At 37.3% G+C, this 24,631-nt stretch overlaps 1 protein-coding gene across 9 annotated transcripts in view; it reads left to right on the forward strand.

The window, feature by feature from the left end:
• The window catches only part of kalrna (kalirin RhoGEF kinase a), a 797,086-nt gene that overhangs the window by 610,793 nt on the left and 161,662 nt on the right, over positions 1–24,631 (forward strand). For 8 of the 9 annotated variants that reach the window (XM_051930993.1, XM_051930994.1, XM_051930990.1 and 5 more), the window contains one exon: positions 8,312–8,558. In XM_051930993.1, coding sequence (XP_051786953.1) covers positions 8,312–8,558 — 247 coding nt within the window. Of the gene's footprint in view, positions 1–8,311; positions 8,559–21,189; positions 21,780–24,631 lie in introns of those variants that run through there. The other variant, XM_051930997.1, reaches the window with a different exon arrangement.

Genomic DNA, 24,631 nt, shown 5'->3' on the forward strand with positions numbered 1-24,631 from the left:
GTGACATAACTTCATGCAAGGCAGGAACTCAGTGTAGACATGGCACCAGTCCATTGCATTTCATACTTCTGTACCCACTCATGCTCACTCACACCGGGACATTCCAGAAGTACACCCCAGAAACAAATAAATGACATCATTTTTGTTTCCCTGCACATTTCAAATGCTTCAGTAAATAGACTCGTAATGAATATCTCATTGATTTAATGAGCAATACCACTAAGAAATGAATCTGAGAGTGAGTCATGATTTCCTTCGCAGATTTCACTGCACTTTCAGAAGACTACTCAGCTTAACTTAACTAAGAGCACTTTGTATCAAGATACTGTAATTGGAATCTGTACACATAAACATTTGTTTTATTTGCCCCTTAAGCAGAATGATGACAAGTGAAATAACTATAGCTATGAAAGACCACATATAAAAATTGGGCTCTGACTCTTTGGAAGTTTTCACATTGCTGTTTATAAACCAACCAACATCAATTGTTTACATAAACTACTAGTAGTACCATTATTGTTTTTAAGATGCTTTTCCAGGGTCAACCAGCAAATATGACAGTACAGGTGTTCGGAATAAATGGAGTAGTGGGTGTGGGTGCCTAGTGTTCATGTAAAACTAGGCTCTCTAAATGTCCCATTTTTCACATTTCTAATCGGCTGAAACTCCAAAGGGGTAATTCCTCAATATTTCCTACTTAATTTTTTTATAAAGCACACCAAACTCCAAAGGGACCCATCCCCCACCCACACCCCTGCCTATAATCTAATCAGTGTTTGCCTAGCTCCACAAGCGTACCAGTGAGAACAGTTTATCTGGCCTTGCCCAAGAAGTGTTTGTGGTGCTTCAAATAAACAGGAGCACTTGGAAATACTGTATAGCACCCAGACCCTGGAATGACCTACCGAAATGAATTAGATCAGCTGACTCCATGAATTCTTTTAAAAAACAACTCAAAACTCATCTGTTCAGGAAGGTTTTTAGCTCCGTGCCTTGAGCATGGGAAAGGCGCTATATAAATAAAATGTATTATTATTATTATTACTGGAGGCAATCATACATGTACAGCCCCAGTACTTTATGAGGTCATCTGGGTGTTTATTAACAATTTGAACGAGCCAGGGTTTAAAAGGAGGAGGCATTTTTGAGACTTGGCACAGGTATGCTGATTTATACCCCTGGGTTTAGTCAGTGAAATTTTGGTTTATATCCAAACATTTTTTCCCCAGGTGAATTTATTTAGTGGCCATACTTACACCTTGTCCACCTTGGGCAATGCTGGGTACCCTTACAAGAACTTTTACATTCTTCCTTTTAGCTTAAATATAATGTTCTTGAGCATACTGTACAAATGTTTTTGGTTTCACTGGTCCAGTACTCGTATGGGTAGCACTGCATTTGGGAAAATCACATAAAGTATCCTTAGATCTTCAAATTGAAAACAGTATTTTTCATGAATCAAATGAAATCAGTCATATTGGTCATCAGGGGCCTCATGTATAAACGGTGAGTACGCACAAAAATGTTGCGTAAGAACGTTTCCACATTCAAATCGCGATGTATAAAACCTAAACTTGCCGTAAAGTCACACAGATTTCCACGGTAGATCAAACCCTGTCGTACGCAAGTTCTCTGCTCGGTTTTGCAGACTGGTGGCACCCAGTGTCAAAGCAGTGCTACTGTTCCTGTGTGGTTACCCTTTCTTTTTTAGATCCACATCTCTGATGCGGCTTTATCATATACACTGAAATTAACCTCATATTGTTTATTAGTTTAATGCATCTGATTGTAATTAACCTGTAACAATATAATGGTCCACAAAATGGTCAAACTATTCTAAATACCATAAGTGCTTTAGCGTTGTTACTCTCACTGCACCTTCTTCTTCTTCTTTCAGCTACTCCCATTAGGTGTTGCCACAGCGGATCATCTTTTTTCATATTACTCTCACTGCACCACTCGGAGTATTTATATCACTGTATCTGAGTGGGGAATCACAGCTGTACAGCAGCTGATCGGAAAGAGAATTATCAGTATACAGCATCAAGCACACGCTGCCTCAGCCATGCTGTCTATTGAACTGCTCTCACAGGACAAACGCTTCAGAGCCTTTCCTGTACGGACCTCGCAGTTCAAAAACAGTTTCATCCCAAGAACTCTAAATGCACTCACTCAGTCCATCAAGTGCTCCTTGTAGAACTGTTTGTACTTATAAGTACAATTACCTCACGGTAAACTTGTGATACAGTTACAATATTGCACAACCTGAGCCACTTTATAAAGCGCGTATTTACATATGATGATATCATTTTTAAGATGAAATGCAGCAAAATATGTTTATTATATTATACAGATAAAACTTTAACTTCTTTTAAATAATCTATATTGTTAATAATTAAACATGCCAGGACACGGTGCCGCAGCGCTAGCTAGGAGCTTGCTCTCCATTCACGGATTGTTCCTGCCTCGCGCTGTATTCTTGCTGGATAGATGGATAGAATAATTAGACACATACTACGAAAATATTTCGATGTTCCTTAAAAGTTTTGAAGAATTGGCATTCTAAGCTTACAGATGGCTTAACGTCTATTGCAGAGCTGATTGTGTGGCGATTGGGTGTTTGGAGAAAGAAAAGTAAGGACAGGAATTAGAGGTTAGTACGTTTGAAAGAGACAGTACTTCTGTAATAAAGTATTTCATCGAAGGTCGCGCATGGCGCAGCAAGCATCTTGCGTGAAACATGAACAATCACTGCGCCACCGTGTTCCCATGTTTAATAACATGCTTTAACTCCTATCATCATGAAAATTATATCGCGTATACTTCTCAGTATTTTAATTATTCAGAGAGCTGTAATATTACGAATGTATTGGATTCTGTGTCCTGTCGGAGGAAGAGAAAGCCTGTTTAAGAAGCACGTAGTGATTCACACACATAGAGCACATAGAAGATCAAATACAAAACAAAGCATTTAACGTGCTACTTTAGTTACGATGGGATTTGAGAAACTAATAAAACGATTTTAAGATGAAGTTTATGATGTTGTACTTTAATGACAAAATAAACTATGTGATTAAAGTGGAAATGTAGAAATTAAAGTTGACATTTCGTGCTTTTTTCCCTACTGTGTGCCTTTTTTTTTCTCTGTACCCTAATAAGCCTTCATATGACACTCAGACGGTGGGCTACGACTCACCTTTTCATGGCAACTTTGATATTTGACAACTTCTTTTTTATTTCGGGCACTGTGCGACTTTGTGAATGTTAGCTTTCGAGTTTCTCCGACACCCTATGTCACTCGATCAACTTACTTTTGTTGTTTATACCACTTTTTAAACCAACAAATAGTATGTTTTTCCTTGCCTCCACTTGGTATTCACTGAAATCCTTCTATTTTCCCTCGTGCTTTTGCCATTGCCTTTTCACAGAGGGCTGAGCTTAAGGGCTATTTATATTGATTTGCATATTCAAAGAGGCGTAATTCTGAGAGGAGTTGGGGCGGGACAGAAGGTGCGTGCACGTGCGTTACTTTTAACGCTGACCAGGATTTGTGGAGCGGAAGAACATGGAAGTTGGCGTTCGCACAGATTTATGCATCTGGATTTTTTTGTGCGTAAGCACATTTGCGCTTTTGTGCTTACGTCATGTTATAGTGTGTATTCTACGCACACAGTTATGCATGAGGCCCCAGGAGACCAGATGTTAGCCAATCATTTGACAAAGACATTAAATCAACACATCTGCATGAACAAAAAATGCTCAGGAGCCACAGATATAGCATGGTGACATCTTGATGCTGGTAAATGGATGTGGCATGAAGTTTCATATCTAGATAGTGTCAAGTGGAGAAGGGTTTGGAGTTTTTGACAAGTTACAATATTCCATTTTCCTATTATAACCCAGAATTATGTATGCTAGCTTAATTAGTTAATGTTCTTCCTGCAGTAGACTGGCATTTAAATCCAGGGTTATTTGCTACCTCGTGTCTCTTGCTGGTAAGATAACTTAACACAAATCCACAAAGGATAAAGAAGTTCATAAAATGCAGTGATGAATTTATAGATACTGGTAAAACTGCCCCACATCATTCACTGCTGATTATGATCTTTTGCATGCCTGTCATTGGGGAAAGTGGAAGTCATTAGGTTTCCTTCCTTTATTAATGTGCAGTATATTATTTGGTAAAGCATAACAGTTTTCAGCTTGGAAACTAAGTAGACAGTGTGCTTTGGGGGTATAACGGAGAGTCATATTGAATAGTGGTTTGTGGTTTGGCTGTAGAGCAGGTCTTGTATCGATCATAGTTTTCTGGATGAAAGTCTATAAGGCATCCTCAGGCATCTGTGAGTGCCAGGCTCACCTGCTAGTTAAGCTGCACTTTATTCCCAGTGAATATTTTTGTGTTCTTGTAAAAGCCTAACCACTGTATTACTTTAATCTATTGCTGCAACTGTATTTTTTTTTGCTTTCACCAAAGTATGTAATACTGAGAAATCATACTCACATTCTGCAGTTTATGGTGCCAAGGGATTCTAGAAATGTGGGGATCCCTGAACGAGGGTATATTTTATTTCCCATTGATAGCAATCAAAGGGTGCAACAAAACAGATCAATGTTTAATATTATAAATAAGAAAGAACAACAGCCTTAAGTACTCCTGTGTTCTGCTTTCACTATACCTAGTTATTTGCACATATTGGTGTTGTATCATTTTTCTTCCACCCAAGCCAAAAAGTAGAACACTGCCATCTGTTTCTACTTTAATATATTGATGTTTTTATAGCTTCTGTTTTCTCCCTACAGCATTCTGTTGTTTATCCTGAAAGATCATTACCTCATAGTTCTGCTTATTATTTTATTATTCAGGATGTTGTTATTGCTTACCTATGCAGATATTAATGTTATTTAACTATATGAAACCATCAGCTCTTGTTTTGACTTTAAAAGAAAAAAATGACTGCTACAAATATAGTTTTATTTTGCAGGTGGATTATTATATAAAGTAACATTCTGAATTTGGCTTGATGCGAGTCAGGGTTTTGAGGAGACAGACCCTGCCTCAGAAGCATCAAGCACAAGGCAGCAAACAACCCTAAACAGGTTGCCAGTCCATTGCATGGCCTACTTGCGCCCACACCACTTGGAGCCAATGAAGTAAACTCATATCTGAAGCTAGAACTGTGAACCAGTGCTGACTGAGCAAGGCCTGCCCGACAGACATCTCATTACCTTCTCACACATCACCATGTTCTTGCCACAGTAGTTATAGATTTTTTATTTTTAATAAAATATTTTCTCTGGAAAAAAACTCCATCCATCCATTTTCCAACCCGCTGAATCTGAACACAGGGTCACGGGGGTCTGCTGGAGCCAATCCCAGCCAACACAAACTTACCATCAGAAAAATACTACGTAAAATAAGTCAAGGATAGCAGCAAGGTACAAATCAGTATTTGCAAAGAAGAGCGTTGATAGTGTGCACAACCTGTTAGATGATCAAGATGTCTTGAGGAATAAATTAAAAATGGGTAAGGCAAAAAAAAAGAACACTTTTTACTACATGGTCCCATTATGTCAGCCAGAAGCAAAACACAGGAAGAATGAAATGTCAGGAATAGAGCGTTGGAATGTCATTGTTTGGAGATGCTATACTGTACTCCCTCAGGAACCAGCATAACTTACACCTTTGAAGAAAACAGAAATTATGCATTGAGGCATTTTTGGTGTGATTTGCTTTTTTTTGGGCTATGTCAAAAATAAACTTATTGTTGCTTTGTGTTAAAAATTATACAAGGGAATGCGCAGGTGCATTTGAGCCATGCATCACGACAGATTGTGCTGTGATCTAAAACACGAGCAAATAAGCAAACAAATGTGCAGACATTTATATTTGAGAAGTTTCAATTTGTAGTCTTCACCCAGACCCTTAAAATATTATGGTAGAAACTAAAATGTAAATGTCAAGGAATACTAACATGGAGAAAGTGGGAAGTGTTGTAATGTGAGAAGCTGATCAACAAATTTGGAAAGCAACTGCCTGCAGGTATTGTTGCTGAAAGTGATGCAATATTAGGGGAATAATTTTTTTAAATGTAACTGTTGCATCGTACAAGAGCTCCCAGCCATTATGAAACAACGGCCTGAAGCTGGCTGGACAATGGTCAAGCATCACTTACAGTTAGCTAATTCAAGAATTATTTAATGTATTTTATTTAAGTAATCATCAGTTAGTGAACTAGTTTACTGCTTTTGGTAAGATGGGTGTCAGGAACATGTTGTGGAGTGTTTTTAAAATTTGTCTAAGCATAGTATGTTTTATTAATTTTTATTTTTGATTGTTAATAGTATACTTTTCAATGTTATTTTTGTGATATATCCCTTTTACTATTTTGTGTTTGTTTTTTCATCGGTGCTTCCATTTCAGTACTTTACGTTGCTATGATGCTGTATGTTTGCAAGTCACTTGATGTGCCTATCATTTCCACCATGATATAAGTGATGGTACATCCATAATTTAAGCAAATGAAAGACTTTGTGAGAGGCTAGAGTGTGAGCAAATTGATAAACAATTGAGGAAAGTATTCTAGTTTTGAGTCAGACTGAGATTTTCATCCTTTAAATTTTGATGTGTGTATTATTCATGGCATTTATTTTGTAAAATCATTAATGAAAGCCCTCTTTTGATCTCTGTCATTTATCTAAAAAAAAATTGCTTGAAAGAACACGGTATAGGTCCTATTACAATATGACAACTTGCCTATGATTGCATTTCATCCATTGCTCAGCTAGAGTTACTCATTTAATGATCTCCATGAGATGCAAGGAACTGATTGTGCATAGTCTGTCCACTTCTGTGCTGCCACCATGCGCCGCCACAAAACAGTCATCTGTATGAAAGCACACTATTAATATTTTTGCAAAGCATAAAATGCTAATTTTCAGAGGTGCAATTAAAATGTAGATGTGGTCGGAGTATATCTCAAAATAACCAGTTATATTCACTAGAGAAAGAAGAGTCCATAAGGAAATGTGATAAAAAAAATAAACTGCAAATATTAATGTACAAGAGTATGCAATGTTCTTTGAAGAAAGTATGAAATTTGATAGTCACTATTTATTAAAGGATATGACTCAGCCAATCAGGGCGTCAAAGGCAATTCATGACATACTCTGCTTGGAATAAAAACTGTTTTTGAAATCGTCTGATCTGAGTTTTGAAGCTATGGTAATATTTAACCATATAAAAAAGTGAGAACAATTTGTGCCTAATGTTTTTGGAATCCTTTACTATACACAGGCTTTATTTTGGCAGTGTTTGGAATAAATCCCCATCATCTTTGGTTAGTCTGATAGTTTATTATTTTACAACAGCTTACAACAGCATTTTAGCTCGCCTTTCTGTCTTTTGGCTGTGTTGCTATAGTGTGAATTTTCTCTTCTTCAACAGTAAATGTTATTTAAGACTATCGTCTTATTCATCCCACTTTTAATTAGGTGAGGGTAGTCTTTTGGTCTTTTTAGCATGATGTCAGCATTGTAGCTTCAGATCTGATACCTATAACCTTGGGATTGAAGCATTAAAATTATTCTATTGTTGTTCCATTGAGGCTGCATCTCTGTATGTCTGCTGAAGATTATATTAAGATACTGGGATTGGTTGCTTTCACTATTGCACTGGATTAGATTTGCCACCTCATTGCTGTATGTAGTCTTGTTACCCATCACTCCAATCACTGTGGTGTCCTCACAACATTTGATTATGTGATTGTTGCTGTATTTGCCTGTGTATTTTTGGGTGAAAATGGCACATCTAGGACTGAAGCAGCTGCCCTGAGCTACTCTAGTGTGTAAAATCTGCACAAATGAAGTGAGGTTACCATTTGCTTTCTGACAGTTTGTAAATGTATAGCAGTAGAGTGTTGTACCGTGTTAGCCATAGATTGATACAGGAGAAAGTAGGGTGAAATGACACCTTTTATTGGGTAACTAAATAGATTACAAATACAAGCTTTCGAGGCAGCTAAGGTTACACCTTGCCTGATGAAGGGGCCTTAGCTGCCTCGAAAGCTTGCATTTATAATCTAGTTAAGTAAGCCAACAAAAGGTGTCATTTCACCCTACTTTATCCTGTATCAGTTTGTAAATGTAGCACACTAAAGATGAGATTTAACTAATTGCTATAAATTCATAAAAAGTGAGTTCTACCAAAGAAATAAATATTTTTCCAGTCTGGGTGCAAAGTCACTTCATTTTACATACTGAGATTATTGACCATTATATGATCTTAAAAAAGTCTTTTTTCTTTTAACAGCTATCTGGAGGTTGTGAATTGACAGTGGTTCTTCAAGATTTCAATGCTGGTTGTAGCAGCGAACTGAGCATCCAAGTGGGACAAACTGTTGAACTTCTCGAGAGGCCAAGTGATAGGCCTGGTTGGTGTCTCGTTCGGACCACTGACCGCAGTCCTCCACTTGAAGGCTTTGTCCCCAGCAGTACTCTCTGTGTGTCACATTCCCGCAGCAGTGTGGAAATGGAATGTTTCTTTCCAACAGGAAAAGGTAGGATTTTTTTATTTCTTACAAAAAGAATTGTTTTATTTAGTTTTTTGTTGTGATTTCTTAAGTATAATATATAGAGAATGTCAGACAATGTATACACATTAAGAACAAAGGAAAAAACACCAATGATGTAAATGTTTTATTTTTATGTCTACAAAAGTTGTTCAAAGTTACCAGCACATTCTGGTAATTTCTGGACAAAATGGACAGTGGTCAGATATTCACATTAACTTTATGTGACTGTTCCAATTTCATTTCTAAATGGCAGTGATCCCATAAATGTTTGTAATATGTTCCAAAGACATAGCCCAACATACACAAATACTGTTGCTGTAGAAATCTTGCACAGTAATGGGTTTCAACAGTGAAATGATGTTCTGTTGGAGGATCAGTAATAAATTTATGTCTCTACCATCTTTGTATTTTACATACATTCTGAAATTTCAGTACCACTGGAAAAAGTACTGTATGTTGAAAGCTCTCCAATATAAATTTAGTTTTTGTGATTCTGTCCCTATAATAAATTGTATAAAGGTGTAAGTTTAATTTTTGAACAAATATTATTTACCAAAATGTGTATACATTTTGACACACTCTGTATTTCAATAGGAATGTGAGTAAATGTTGAATAAACCTTTTTTTTTTTTCCTTTTTATGAGAAAAATTTTCAATAAAGTTTTTTGAGATTTAGAGAAATTCCAATTTATTAACTGGCACAGTGAAAAATGTAGTGGGTAGAAAATTAATTAAACTGTAGTTATTCAGCATGGTGTACAGTATTTTCTGAATAATTGCCATCATATACCATTCTTCTAATAATATAAGCCTAAAGATACAAAAAATGAAGACTTGTGTATTGTATGATAAGTACAATAGCTGTGATGTTGAAGATTAAGAACTATTTCAAGTTTCTGTTTTTCAACACTACCTATAAATTCTTTATTGATTTAATCATTATTGATACTTCAAATGATGTTGAAATTTTAGTGTTACGATAATGTAGTAGAAATTGAAAAGGGTTGAAGAGAAAAAGTTCAGTGGCATTTTGCAGAGAGGGAGGTAACCATACAGTATGTTGTACCCAGTTCAAACAGCTGAAACTTTGTGGCAGAATATCACCTTGTACAAGACGCTAGTGCCTCACACCCTTTGTACAAACACTTGTATATTAAGATCAGCATTTCAGCATGATTTCTGACTAAACACCAGGAAGAGCACACAAGATTTACACGTTGGGACATCAGAGCCCAGGATATAGCCTCCAGCAATTCCGTGATTTACAGTAATAAATCAGGATATTCAGGGTAGCAGTGGGGCTATATACAGTAGTACATGTCAGCTGCATTGACATGCTGTGTGCATAATGATTAGCTTGTATTATTTAAAAAAAAAATATGAATTTCAAGAAAAACCATGTATCTTAGAAGTTAGCACTCAGGCACAGGCATCACTTAATTAATTGTTGCACCGTGTTAAATTGGTAACAAAAAATTACATTTAGACTAAAGTAGTTATAATATAGTTCAAAATTGACATAATGTAAGTTTTTTTAACTTTGCATCCAAATTTTGAGATTAAATTTACAGTTCTACAAAAACAAGGTTATAATTGTCTTAAAACGCAGAACATTGTAACATCTACAGTTCTGTTTATAAAAGTAGCATCTGCTAATATATGAATAAACTTATTGCCTTTCATGAAAGATTAATCATGAGGTGCTTTACTATTGATAATTGTTGCTGAACTGTTCATCTAAGTAGTTAAAATGTTTTATCATTAAATAATCAACTTAAAGTAGGTATTTTTGTTTTTAGTGGGCAGTGCAAATGTATTCAAATGACAATGTAATGTTGTACTTGAGGAGCAAAAAGGATGAGTTAATTTTGTTGATTGAAAGAGCACAGAATAAAGGCTGCTTTGCAGTGGGAAACAGTCGCCTTATGTGAAGGACTTGGAGCCACAGTGTACTTGTCAATATTTAAAGCCAAGCCAGACAGTATAGTGAAGCAGTCAGGAAGGGTTAATAGGATATTAAGGTATACTGCACGATATTGAGTACAAGTTAAAGAAGGTTATGCTTAAGCTTTGTTACACACTATGGAGATCTCCATATTACAAAAAAATAGGTAGAACCACTAGAGAAGGTCCAGAGGGATTGAGAAGCATGAGCTATGAGGAGAGATGGAAGGAGTTGAACCTTTTCAGTTTTAGCAAACAGAGATGGAGAGGTGATATGATTGAATTGTTTAAAATGATGAAGGGAATTAGTATAGTGGATCCCATCTGTTAATTTAAATTTAATTATTTCAATTAAAACATGGGGACACAGTTGGAAACTTATTTAGGGCAAGTTTGCTTAAATGTTGAAAGGTTTTCTTCATACAGATAATCATTCACACATTGAATAAATTATCATATAGTGTGGTAGAGAGTAAGATTTTAGAGAATCTCATATTTTGATGTCGGAGAATCTTGGTGAGTAGGATTGTTGTAGCTTGTTGGACTGAATATTTAATGTTCAAAAATGAGTATTGGAAGCATGATGCATCCCTGTCAGTCGTAGGAGAGTTGTGACATTTATAAAACTAATCTCCAAACAGTTCAAAGATGGAAACCCGACTGATTTGCCATTTAGCACACACATAATCTAATATTACTTTATTTTTACCACACTTAACCAGCAAACTTTTAAATTGCCTCTGCTAACCAAGAGACGTGTTCAGTTTATAAAGTTCAAGGGGGGAGACCTAGAAATTCCTAGAATTGTAAAAAAAAAAAAACACTTCCAGCAATTCCCTTTCAGCCATCTTCAAAGTACTTTCCTTGAGATGCATTACACTTGTCCGAGTGTTCCACCTGTTCCTGTTTTCCTGTTAACATTTCCTGTACTCAACTTTTGTCACCATGTCTAGAACCTCCTGTGTTTTTTCCTGGATTTCTTATATAGTAGATAGATAGATAGATAGATAGATACTTTATTAATCCCAATGGGAAATTCACAGTAGCGTATCATCTTTGCTTCAGTCTCAGTTTTAATTTCATGGGGAGCAAGATCTGTCGATTATGGGAATGCAAAGCAACAAACACATTGTTTTTGGTCAAAAACTCTTTGGCTGATTGCAGGGTGTGTGCAGGTGTGCTGTCATGGTGTACAAATGCAGTTTTGTGTGCACCTCTTTTTTAGACTGTTTTCTTTTTCTGAAGCTTTCCTGTAGACACCATAGCAGCTTAACATAATGTCACTGATTAACCTCTTAATCAACAGGTCCATCAGTGTTGCCCTTACGGCTTGAAACAAAAAAAATCATTGAAGTCACAGGACAATTGAAAAATAAATCGTCAAAATAATCACTCAATCAGTTGAGTAGGATGCCACTCGGCAGACTGATTAACTACACTTGTAGGTACATAATACCTAGCAACATATTCAATAACTACTCCTGTGCTATTGACTGATTCCAGGAGTTTTTGCCCCCCACCCCATACACAAAAATGCAAACACTGTACCATTAATGTTGTGATATATGACATCCTTGACTAAAGACTGTATTGAGACATCTCCCAGGCTAAGCTTAAATAATCTTTCTTTTTTGGGGGGGTAATTAACTGTGAAACAGAACTGTAAATTTCAGTCTAATTAATTTCAATTCAATTCATTTTTTTCAATTCATATTTCATAGTGCAATGATAAATATCTGTTTCTAGTCCTGCTGGTGCAGAGACTTTACCAATGTAATGACAATGGTTACACGGTATCACAAAACAAATTGTTGCCAATTAGCACAAGAAATAAATATCAATGAATATGAATACAAGTCATATTAAAACAATGAATATGAGCTATAAACATAGAATATGTGACAAGGCATTTGTTGAGCAGAAAGTTAAAAATTTTTTTTTGTTTTTCATGCTAGCAATTCATTATAAAATTGTTTCGACATACTCATAACCAGATGTATCTGCTGTACTTCATTGCATACATAATCTGTGTGAAGTTCAAAAGCCTTGTACCAGAGAGAAACAAGAGCATGTACCTCTACTAAATCCTACACTCACGGCCAGTTTTCACTCTTTCAATAAGATTGGATGGAAACTGTAAGGACTCCAAAGATGTGGAAAATCAAGTTTAACGTTTGGTGAATGTTTGATACTTAATGTTTCCACATCACAGGAAACTTAGTAAATTCAGTTCTTTAAAACACTCGTCACCACTGAATGCCATATTGAAGGCCACCCATGCATGTACTACAAAACTGATTGTGCTGCAGTAGCAAGCAGGATATTTCAGATTAAAAGCGGAATAAGTTGTAAACGTTTCATATTAATTGAAGTGTTGAAGAAATTTTTTGCATCCATCATACCAAACAAAACATGTAGCAGACAGATATTGGAAGTAACTGAGCTACAGAATGATTAATAACATTGTATTGCTAGAGAAGGCACATATATAATGGCATGTAAGTCACTAGTCAAGCAAATAACCATTTGTGAGTCAAACAGCATAATGCTTAAGAATCTGTTGGTATGGCATTGAATTCTACAGTACTGCTGGATGGATGGTGGGGCGAAAAGTTTGTTGCTGGATTGTTTGAGATCAAAAATGATGGAACAAGCTTTCTGCAAGTATCTATGGTCATAAATGTTCTATGTGAATTGGTGCTTAGATCCAGTTATGATCCTGGGCATCTTAACTACTGCCAAGTCTAGTGATTCACCATACTAGACACAACTAGTCAGTATATTCTCCATTGGGTATATCTAGATGTTAGTCAGGTTATGGTGTGACCAACTGACATTCTATTGTTTTTTAAAAATTCTCCATTGGGCATATCTAGATGTTAGTCAGGTTATGGTGTGACCAACTGACATTCTATTGTTTCTTAAAAAATAAAGTTGAGCCTTCTTCACAGAATAGGTATAGGTGAGAGAACCCCAGTATTGTAAACCCCAAACGTTAAAGCTACTGACTGTATTCAGTGTAGACCAATTATATCATCAGTTGCCTAACCCACTCTAGGTATCCCAAAGTCCACAATCAGCTCCGTTGTTTTGCTAATGATAAAGGAAGATTGTTACTAAACTATTGCACAGGAAATTTAACTTCCTCAGTTTCCCATCGTTGTTTGTAATTAGACACTTATAAGGTGAGAAAGGAAACCAGAAATCTTCAAAAAGCAAAATTGTGGGAAGGGGGGGGGTCCTTGGAAATAAATTTTAATAACATATTATGGTGTTACAAATTTCTTGGTGCCCTTTAAAGTGGTTTCCAAGAAAATAAGCTAAAATATAAATTCAGAAGAAGGTCATTAATAAATGGCTTCCTTTTATTCCAGCCTGGCCTATTCCTTGAAATGGCATGCCTCTTCCATCTCTGCTCTTACCCAAGTAGAGCTGCAGTGCGAGCCTTTGGCTGGGTGCTGTTAATTACATTTATTTTAATTTGTAATTACTCCCTGAAACAAAGAAAACATATTTTTCTACTTGTAAATTTTAATGTATGTTTGAAAATTTTTAACTAAAACAATAAAAATGTCCCAAGCAAAAAAATTTCCACTGAAAGTTTCACTGCCATTTAAATGAACATCAGTACTGCTTTTTCAAATGAGCTGGAACTGTCCTGCACAGAAATGCATGTGTGCCAAGAAAAGTAGCTGACAGAAGTACAAGGTGGTGTGGTTTTCATTTGCAAACTGCATATCACTGTATGATGTAATTTGTCTATTTCAGATATTCACATCCCAAGTTATAGCATTTTATATTATATAGCTAATTCTACAGTATATTCCACAGTGCCAGAGTTACAATTTCATTTTCTATCCAACAATGAAGCAACACTGTAAAACATTATTCTTGTATCGTGAGCAAACTTGATGATTGAGTTTGTGTCATTCTACGCAATATATTTTCTTATAAGCCATCTATTATATTGAATCTCGGAAACATGCTAAAGTCTGTTTTTAATAGAATTATTTTGTTGTACTGCCCCTTTAAAGAGAGCTCTTTGACATTTTCAAACCAAAATACATCTTGCCTGAAGAAGGGGCCTGAGTTGCCTCGAAAGCTTGCATATTGTAATCTTTTTAGTTAGCCAATAAAAGGTGTCATTTTGCTTGACTTTCACTACAAACCAAAATAATAATAATACATTTTATTTATATTGCACCTTTCCCATGCTTAAGGTCCTTATGGGATCTTTAATCCATGAATGTTGAAAACTTTAGCGTGCAAGATCCCATACTGTAATTGACTAACATGTTATGTGCGCAGTTGGCGATGCAATTTTCTTAAGTACAATTATTATATATAAAAATAATATGTAGTGATCACCAGGGGGTGCAGCAGCTCCCCAAAGCTGACACAGACAGACGTGGACACAAGTTCAGCAACAAGTATTTTTTTTTATTTGGCTGTGGGAAACTGTGGGACAGCACAATTACAAGCACCAATAAAGCACATAGAAATTTCATCTCTTCTTCTTTCTTTTATCTTCTCTCTTTATCTGTCCTTCAGTCTCCAATCTTCCTCCAGTAAGCTTCACTCTTCCTCTTAACTCTGGCCCCTCGAGTAGTAACAGCGGGCTCCTTTTATCCAGCGTCCAGGAGTGCTTCCGGTTGCCTGTTTGCATTGTCCGGAAGCACTTGCGGATGAGATAGTAGCCCGACAAAGTAGGTCTGCACAGTCCCTGCAGCACACTCTGGCTGCACCCATGGAACCCAACAGGGCTGTGCCGAACTCCATCTCCCATGGAGCCCTGTTGGCTCCAGGGGAGATAATGCCCTGTATGTGTTCTTCTCCCCTGGTCCTTCCATTATACTTGCATCATGGCCAGGTAAGGACCCGGTCGTCTGCCACTATATATATATGTGTGTGTGTGTGTATATATACTGTATATATAATACACATACACCTTTAGAATGCATTTTTATATATTGGATTAAAAAAATTGGCGCTGTACTTGACTATAGGTACTAGTAATTTTTCTAAAGCAAAAGAGAGTTTGCAGTCTTGTATGTCAAAAATAGAATATTAAAATCTGCTCTAAATGTAAGTGAAAGTCAGTGTAGATATTTAAGAACTTGAAGTATTTGTTCTTTTTAGTTATACACTGCTCAAAAAAATTAGTGGAACACTTACATCACACATCAGATCTCGATGAATGAACTATTCAAGTGGAAAATCTTCACTGAGTAATACTGTGTAATTCATTGAGAACAAAATGATGTAACAATGGTCAATGGAAACCAAGATCACTACCCCATTAAGGGCTGGATTCAACACCACACCGAAAATCAAAGTCAAAAATTGAAATCACAGACTGATTCAATTTGCATGAATTTCATCACGGCAGCTCATAATGTGACTCAGTAGTGTGTGTGCCCTCCTTGTGCCTGTATGCACTCCTGACAATGTCTGGGCATGCTCCTGATGAGACGGCAGAATCTCCTCCCAGACCTGGAACTGGGCATCAGTGAGCTCCTGGACAGTGTGTGGTGCTGCTTGGAGGCATCGGATGTACCAATACATAACATCCCAGTGGTTCTCAGTTCAATTCAGGTCTGGGGAACTGGCAGGCCAGTCAGTGGCATCAATACCTTCGTCATCCAGAAACTGCCTACACACAGTGGCCACATGAGCCCAGGCATTGTCCTGCTCCATGAGGAACCCAGGGCCCACTGCTCGAGCAGAAGGGCTGACAATGGCTTGGAGGATTTCATCCCAGTACCTAACAATAGTCAGGGTACTATTGTCTAGCACTTGGAGGTCTGTGCAACACTCCAAGGATGTGCCTCCCAGACCATCACTGACCTACCACAAAACCAGTCATGCTGGATAATGTTACAGGCTGCATAATGTTCACCATTGCATCTCCAGACTCTTTCACATCTGTCGTGTGCTCAATGTGAACCTACTCTCACCTATAAAAAGAATGGGGTGCCAGTGGCAGAGCTGCCAATTGTGGCATTCTCCGGTGAATGCCAATCAAGCTGCACAGTGATAGACTGTGGGCACAGGTCCCACTAGAGGATGGCAGACCTTCATGCCACCCTCATTGAGTCTGTTTCTGACAATTTGGTAAGAAACAAGCACACCAGTAGCCAGCTGGAGATCATTTTGTAGGGCTCTGGCAGTGCTCTTCCTATTCCTCCTTGCAGAAAGGAGCAGATACCGGTCCGGATGGTGGGTTGATGTCCTTCTACATCCCTGTGCAGCTCTCCTCGTGTAATGGCCCATCTCCTTTTATCTCCTCCATGCTCTTGAGACTGTGGTGGGAGATGCAGCAAACCTTTTTGTCACAGCACATGTGATCCTGGAGGAGCTGGGCTACCTGTGCAACTACCTCATGCTACCAGTAGTGACAAGGACACTAACACAATGCAAAACTAGAGAAGAATCGGTCAGGAAGAATAAGGAGAGAGCAATTATCTGTGGCCATCACCTGCAAAACCATTCTTTTTTTAGGGTTGCATTGCTGTTGCCTCTCCAGTGCACCTGTTGTCACTTTCATTTGTACCAAACCAGGTGAAGTTGACTCACAATCGTTTATACTTCTTAACTGGACAGGTTGATATCCCTGAAGCTGGACTTGGTGTTAGACTGTGATGATTGAGTGTTCCCTTAATTTTTTTCAGCAGTGTACATTGGGCCCCACCAACTACAGTGTAGTAATCAAAAATTTTGAACAGCCCTGCAATACAAATTTACAGTGGTCAATTTTAGTTGTAGTACTTTTCTACTTCTTGCATGTTAAGAAAGTGTCTTTGTTATGCAAGTTATAAATTAAGAAAAGCAGGTTTTTGATGTTGTGGAAGGATGACAAACGTAACGTTTTTGGTGGATTTAACCAAGCTTAAATTCATCTGTTCTTCCATTTCCATAAACCCATGAATAAACTTGACAATTGAATTAAGAGTTGCAAATGTTGTGTTATTGTGGTATAATGGCACAGTGGTCTTTACAAATTCAGTGTCCTGGCCTTGAATCTCTCACCAAGTCACTGTCTATGTTCAGTAGGCACATGCTTCACTTGTCTTAAGTAAATTTTCTCTAGTTCCATCAATTTATCACCCATATCTTTACAATATTCTTTTTAGGTTTATTGTCAATTTTAAATTGTCTCATGGTGTGTGGATTAGTATGGCCTGTGATTGGTTGGCAGCCTGTTCAGAGCTTTGTTGTTGCCATGCACCTGATGCTGTCCCCGCTCCATCTCATATAGCCCTGAACTGGATTGAGTGGGTTTGATAATGGCTAGTAATAGTGTATGCTGTTGCTTTGTACATCACCCATTTCACCCTGCTTAAGGAGTAAAAGATTAAAATGATAAATTGAGGTAATTGTTGAAGAACTGTTATATGCCTTAGTTACTCGGTTTCAGGATTGCCATCTTTCCAAAAATCACAGATCGGGACAGCCACCATTTCGAGTGACCGAAACAAAGATATTAGGGAACTAAGGAAGACAAAAATAGATCACTTTAATTAAATTATAATTATAGATATATAAACATGTGTAATCTAAACATATAAGTTTATGTAAATAAGTACATATATAGAAGAGAACATATATAAAATAGTCACAAAAGTACAGGTATGTTTAATATAACTTGTAACATGTTTTATGTTTCATATCATACAACACGATATATGTAAATAGAATGCAGATATAGAGATATGACCCACTTTGTTAGTCGAAAAGTCTTATCAATATCACTTTCAAAACTAATTACACACGAGAATGACTAGCCATGTTGAGCTTGAGAAATGTACGACGACATGAGCACACGACATACACGAAAGCACACAATTTAAACACTCAGATTCAGCTGACAGTGACCAATTTTGTTCATTAAAGGTGGTACCCCAGGCTGTCTACAAAAATTTAGTGAGCCTCTTTAACTAGATATTGAATATAAAAATTGAATTAAGATTTTTTTTCTACATACAATTTTTGTTCAGTCAGGATTTTCTGAAGCAATGCAGGACTCTGGATTTGTCTGTTGAACTTGGGACGTCTGGCAACTCTGCTTAGCTTTATAAATACCTCGTTGTAGTAAAGATCTGTACTGTACGTCTTTGGCTATGCACTGTGTGCATTTCTATAGTCCTCCAGAAGAGGGCAGTGGTAATTTAAAAGTTACAGCATCCAGTCTCTGTCAGTGTGTTGAGCAAATATCAAATAAACACAGAATATCATGATGTGTACTTAAGTACAGATCTAACACTGTCATGTCGCCAATATGCATTTTTTAACTGTGTTTAAAAACATTCAAAAAGCATGCAGTTGTGCATTATGTAATTGTAATATTTAAGTATCAAAAGATTTTTCCACAACATGACATCTAGTTTAACTTGATTATTGCTTCTACAAAACAAATGGTTAACAGTGCCACATTTTTGCTTCTGTATTCTAATATCTTTGATATAGGAGAGGCAGAAAATGAATGGGTGACAGGAAATGTTTGTGACTATTTTTGCACGATTTCTTGATTCATTGGTGTACACTGACCTCAGCTAAAAACTTTTTTTCACCAAAATGTACATTTGTTCAAACACTGAAACAATTTCATTCTGTATCCTTGTTTCAGTTTAAAATAGGAAGTATAATTCTACAAAATTACTGCAGGCTGTACATTAATTAAACTAATAGCAGAACTGTGCTCGTTTAACCATCAGCGTAAATTAAGTTCTAAATACCAAAAATATCTTTTTTTTTCTGTCACTTTTATAACCGGTTTTGCTGAAAACAGAATAAAACGAGTTAGTTAGAAAGAATGCTACTAAAATGAAAGGAACAATAAATCAGCAACTAAAGACAATTCCATCATAAAAAATATTATTGTCATAACCTGTGGTAGACTGGCACCTGGTCCAGGGCTGGTACCTCCCATTTGCCTAGTGTGGCCAGGGTAGGTTCTGGCTAACATAACTCTGAACTGGATTAAGGGGATCAATACTGAATGTTTTTATATTTAACTGCAGTATATCAATATTTAGTTTTTGATTTCTGAAACAGTAAATGATAGATAGATAGATAGATAGATAGATAGATAGATAGATAGATAGATAGATAGATAGATAGATAGATAGATAGATAGATACTTTATTAATCCCAAGGGGAAATTCACATACTCCAGCAGCAGCATACTGATAAAAAAAAACAATATTAAATTAAAGAGTGATAATAATGCAGGTAAAACATACAATATCTTTGTATAATGTCAACGTTTACCCCACCCCACCCCCCAAGTAGAATTGAAGAGTCACATAGTGTGGGGGAGGAGCGATCTCCTCAGTCTGTCAGTGGAGCAGGACAGTGACAGCAGTCTGTTGCTGAAGCTGCTCCTCTGTCTGGAGATGATACTGTTTAGTGGATGCAGTGGATTCTCCATGATTGATAGGAGCCTGCTCAATGCCCGTCGCTCTGCCACGGATATCAAACTGTCCAGCTCCGTGCCTACAATACAGCCTGCCTTCCTCACCAGTTTGTCCAGGCGTGAGGCGTCCCTCTTCTTTATGCTGCCTCCCCAGCACACCACAGCGTAGAAGAGGGCGCTCGCCACAACCGTCTGATAGAACATCTGCAGCATCTTATTGCAGATGTTGAAGGACACCAGCCTTCTAAGGATGTATAGTCGGCTCTGTCCTCTCTTGCACAGAGCATCAGTATTGGCAGTCCAGTCCAATTTATCATCCAGCTGCACTCCCAGGTATTTATAGGTTACAAAATTGTTACAACTTATATAAAAGTTTAGTTTTGTCTGTGGCCTAGTATAACAGGACTTCTCTGAAGCAGAATCAAACTGAAAATCTAGTACTATACAGGGACATTTTTAATAATGAAAGTCTTTAAGACATTTACACACTCATAGTGCACTGCTAGGCACTGCTGACTTTTTTGTGCATTTTTTAACTCCACCTCAAACATGACACTATTTGTTTCTTTCACAGAGTTGAAATAATGTTTTATAAAAGTGAGAGTTTTATATTGAAAGGGAGATGTACAAGATAATACCCAGTACTGACCTAATAGACACAGTGGTTTGACCAGGCCCACCTAGTACAAATCTGAGGTAGTGTACATTAATGTAAAACTTTGCCTCTTGCTTCCAGTTTGTTCATTTTGAAAAGAATTCAATGTTTCTTAACTGGGAAGTCTGGTAATAATTTGGAATGTTAAGAGGTGTGCTTAAGATCAAAGGTTAAGCCAGGCTGGCACTACTGTGAGTACTAATCAGCAAACAAAAGTAACTGTTTTGTTGTTATTTAATTATTTCTGTATCAAAATGTTAACCCAAGGCAACATTACTTTTTATCCTACAGTGTCTGTCTATATGCTTCTATGTATCTAACCTTTTCTTAGGCCACAGACTGCTTTTGTCCCCTAATGTCCTGACATTAGGACATTAGGAGCCTTGCAGTGGGGCCTTCAGATTTTGTACAGATGCAATAGTATATTTAAGTGGGCAACAACGTAACTTACTGCAGCTCTTCCTTCAGAGGCCTTTATGCAAGCAGTATTGTAGTCTAAGACTGATACAGAATGCTGCTTGCAAAGTCCTGACATTTACAAAATACCATGAGCTCGTAATGCCACAGCTCGCTAGACTTCATTGGCTTCCTGTCCATTTCAGAATCCTCACCAGGATCCCGCTACTCACCTGCAAAGCACTGAAAAAGAACACCCCAGAAATCTGTCTACACAGCTTATCCCTCATAAACCTGTGTGACAGCTGAGATCCGTGGAGCCAGCTACACAGTACTTCAAGGCCTCACGATCCTTCATCTTTGTGGTGCCCACCCTCTGGAACTCTTCCCTTATGTCTTTTCTCAGGGGTTCCTCAGTCTCATCGTTCCAAGTCCAAACTGAAGAGCCACGAGTTGTCAGCTCCTTTCGGAAACTGATATTTGCATCTTTTGTCTGTGACGCTTAATTTTCTGGTTCTGCTTTGTTCTTGCCATTTTTGATGTACTGTTCTTTTAGCTTTTCTGCACTGCTTATATTTATGAATTTCAATGTATTTCATTGCATTCTCTTTTTGAACTGTAATAATGTTTTGTTTTGTAAAGTACCTTGTGATAGTGCTAACTATGAAAGGCACTATGTAAAGATTGTGTAAAAGTATACAGTATCTATACACAGAAAATTAAAAAGCATCTGGTATTTATTCTCATATTTAATAAAGGAAGATTTGTGAATAATTACAAGGCCGGTTGAAAATAACTTTGAAGCTGTTGTCTTATTTTCATAGTGTATACTTTTTTCAGCTTATCTGCATTCTTTCCTGGCGAAGAAACTGACACTACGTGAGATGCTAACACTGAAAGAATGCACAAATCTTAAATGTTGACTGGAATCACAGTAAGGGAAAGAAAGCTACAGTAATCTGTTGAGAATGGGTGTGAGAGCTTTAGTGGCCAAGAAAAAAGCATTACAAACTGAATTTTGTGCCTCAAAAAGGCGTTTCTTCTAAAATGTTCTCATTTGACAGTAGTATTGAAGCTAAATCTTAATATTAATTTTCTATACCTTTAACATTTATGACAGGTAAGATATAAAAAGCATATTCCATAACACATGTATGGAGCAATTCAATGAAAAATTCTTTTTCAGCAGCCATAAAGAGGTAGTGGGCAACACAGAGCAGGAATCCCCTTGGTAATTCAGTTCATAATGAATTTTACCATCTGTGAAAGAGTTCAGCGACTGCCGTTCTTCACAAATAACTTAACAGTTGTTTATTTGTCCCGTAGGACAAAGGATTTAGGTTTTATATCTAGCATACTTGTTAATTTCCTCTGTTGTGTATTAGCTTCCTTGTTTTGTAAAAGCCCATTTAAAACCTTCTTTATAAAAATAAGATACGTATTGTAAAAGATTTATTTATTCCTGTGAGCTGACTGCCACTAAAAATATTTTGAGATGGATGAAGATTTCATGTAAGCAGGCTGATCTGCCCTGACCATTAATTTTAGCAAGCAGATCCTCAGGAGAATTCATTACAGTGTGCTGCTAATCTATACAGAAGCTGATTTCCTTCACAAGGGTGCGGTTTGTTCATGTTTTAGCAAAGCAAGCCATCTCTTGGAAAGGCATTTAAAAGTACTGTTGGAAAACTGAAAAACAAAGAGGAATTTGGACAAACATGTCCTACAGAACAGTACAAACAAAGTGTACAATTTGACTGGTGCAGAGATTATTCATGTCATGTGTCATGACAAGTGACTGAGGTGTGCATATACACTCAGGGGTGACTTTAGTAGGTCCATGTATCTAGTACCTGGGTACAACCCCCGTTTCTCTCCAAAACAGCCTGAATTCTTCAAGGCATGGATTCAAGAAGGTGCTGCAAACATTCTTAAGGGATTTTGCTCCATGCTGACTTGGTAACATCAAGACATTTCTCCAGATGTTTTAAAATAACGTTCATACTACAAACCACCTCATCCTGAAGGTTGTCAGTCATCTACTTTTGGAGAACACAACATGCCCTACAGCTTAATCTTCCTGTTCTCATGAAACAGAAAATTTGTAATTTAATATTATAACAGTTGGAATAAACTATATCAGGATTTTTTTGTCTCCCCTGCACTGTTTTCAGAATAAGGTTGGAAATCCTGCAGAATGTCCTTTGCCAAATTCCAAAATCAGTCATCTCCTAAAGCACCAGCCCTGCGCAGCTTTACATTTAGTAAATTTCTATACCAACGTTGAGCCACAGGTGGTACCTTAGAGTGCTAAGTTCAAATCCTAGCCTGGCAGCTGACTGTGGGGTGTTAAGTTTTGTCTGAGTGTGTTTTTCTCGTTTTGTCCGGGTGTGTTTTTCTCGTTTTGTCCGAGTGTGTTTTTCTCGTTTTGTCCGGGTGTGTTTTTCTCGTTTTGTCCGAGTGTGTTTATCTCGTTTTGTCCGGGTGTGTTTTTCTCGTTTTGTCCGGGTGTGTTTTTCTCGTTTTGTCCGGGTGTGTTTTTCTTGTTTTGTCCGAGTGTGTTTATCTCGTTTTGTCCGGGTGTGTTTTTCTCGTTTTGTCCGGGTGTGTTTTTCTTGTTTTGTCCGAGTGTGTTTATCTCGTTTTGTCCGGGTGTGTTTTTCTTGTTTTGTCCGAGTGTGTTTTTCTCGTTTTGTCCGGGTGTGTTTTTCTCGTTTTGTCTGAGTGTGTTGATCTCGTTTTGTCCGGGTGTGTTTTTCTCGTTTTGTCCGGGTGTGTTTTTCTCGTTTTGTCCGAGTGTGTTGATCTCGTTTTGTCCGGGTGTGTTTTTCTCGTTTTGTCCGAGTGTGTTTTTCTCCGGGTACTCCTTAAAGATCAAAAAGATGTGTCTGTTGGGTTAATTCATGAATCTAAACTGGCCCTGTTTTGACTGATGGTGCATGCAGGCACTTGTGTACCCTGACACTGGAACCACACAAGGGCAGATTTCTGCCTTGTATGCTAGTCTTCTGGGCTTATTTGAGAATGAATAGATAATTGTTTTTTTACATAGAGAAGTGAAAAGTCAAGCAAACTGACACCTTTTATTGGCTAACTAAAAAGATTACAATATGCAAGCTTTCGAGGCAACTCAGGCCCCTTCTTCAGGCAATAAAAAATTAAAAGATCACATTTGTGCATATAACACTTTATGTTCAAAGAAGCTTGTTTTATTTTTTTAATGGAGGAATTTCTGATCTTCATTTCTTCATTCATTTTTTTACTGAGTGAACAGAAGGCAGGATTATTTCCTGCTGTTTCCCTTTGCATGTTATGCCAGTTGTATTAACACTTCTTTACTGCGTGGCTATTCATTCCACAGACCGTGAAAAGTTGACTCTAAATAAAGAACTACAAATAGATCAGCAATTTTGAGAGCCTAAAGACTAAATATTTTTAAATGCCATTCTCAGGCTTGTTTAATTGAATTCTTGGTCACTGGAAACTGCAGCCCATGCCAGTACCATTGGGCGCAAGAGAAGAAGCAGTTCGGCACATGTTACTAGTCTCAGGGCTCAGAAGCACACCCACATTGGGTCATTTTAGGGTGACTAGCTGATCTAAACTTTGGGTTCTGGAAGGAAAACCAGATTATCCAGAGAAAAAAAA

This window comes from Erpetoichthys calabaricus, chromosome 8, assembly GCF_900747795.2.
Source record: "Erpetoichthys calabaricus chromosome 8, fErpCal1.3, whole genome shotgun sequence".
Taxonomy (NCBI): Eukaryota; Metazoa; Chordata; class Cladistia; order Polypteriformes; family Polypteridae; genus Erpetoichthys; species Erpetoichthys calabaricus.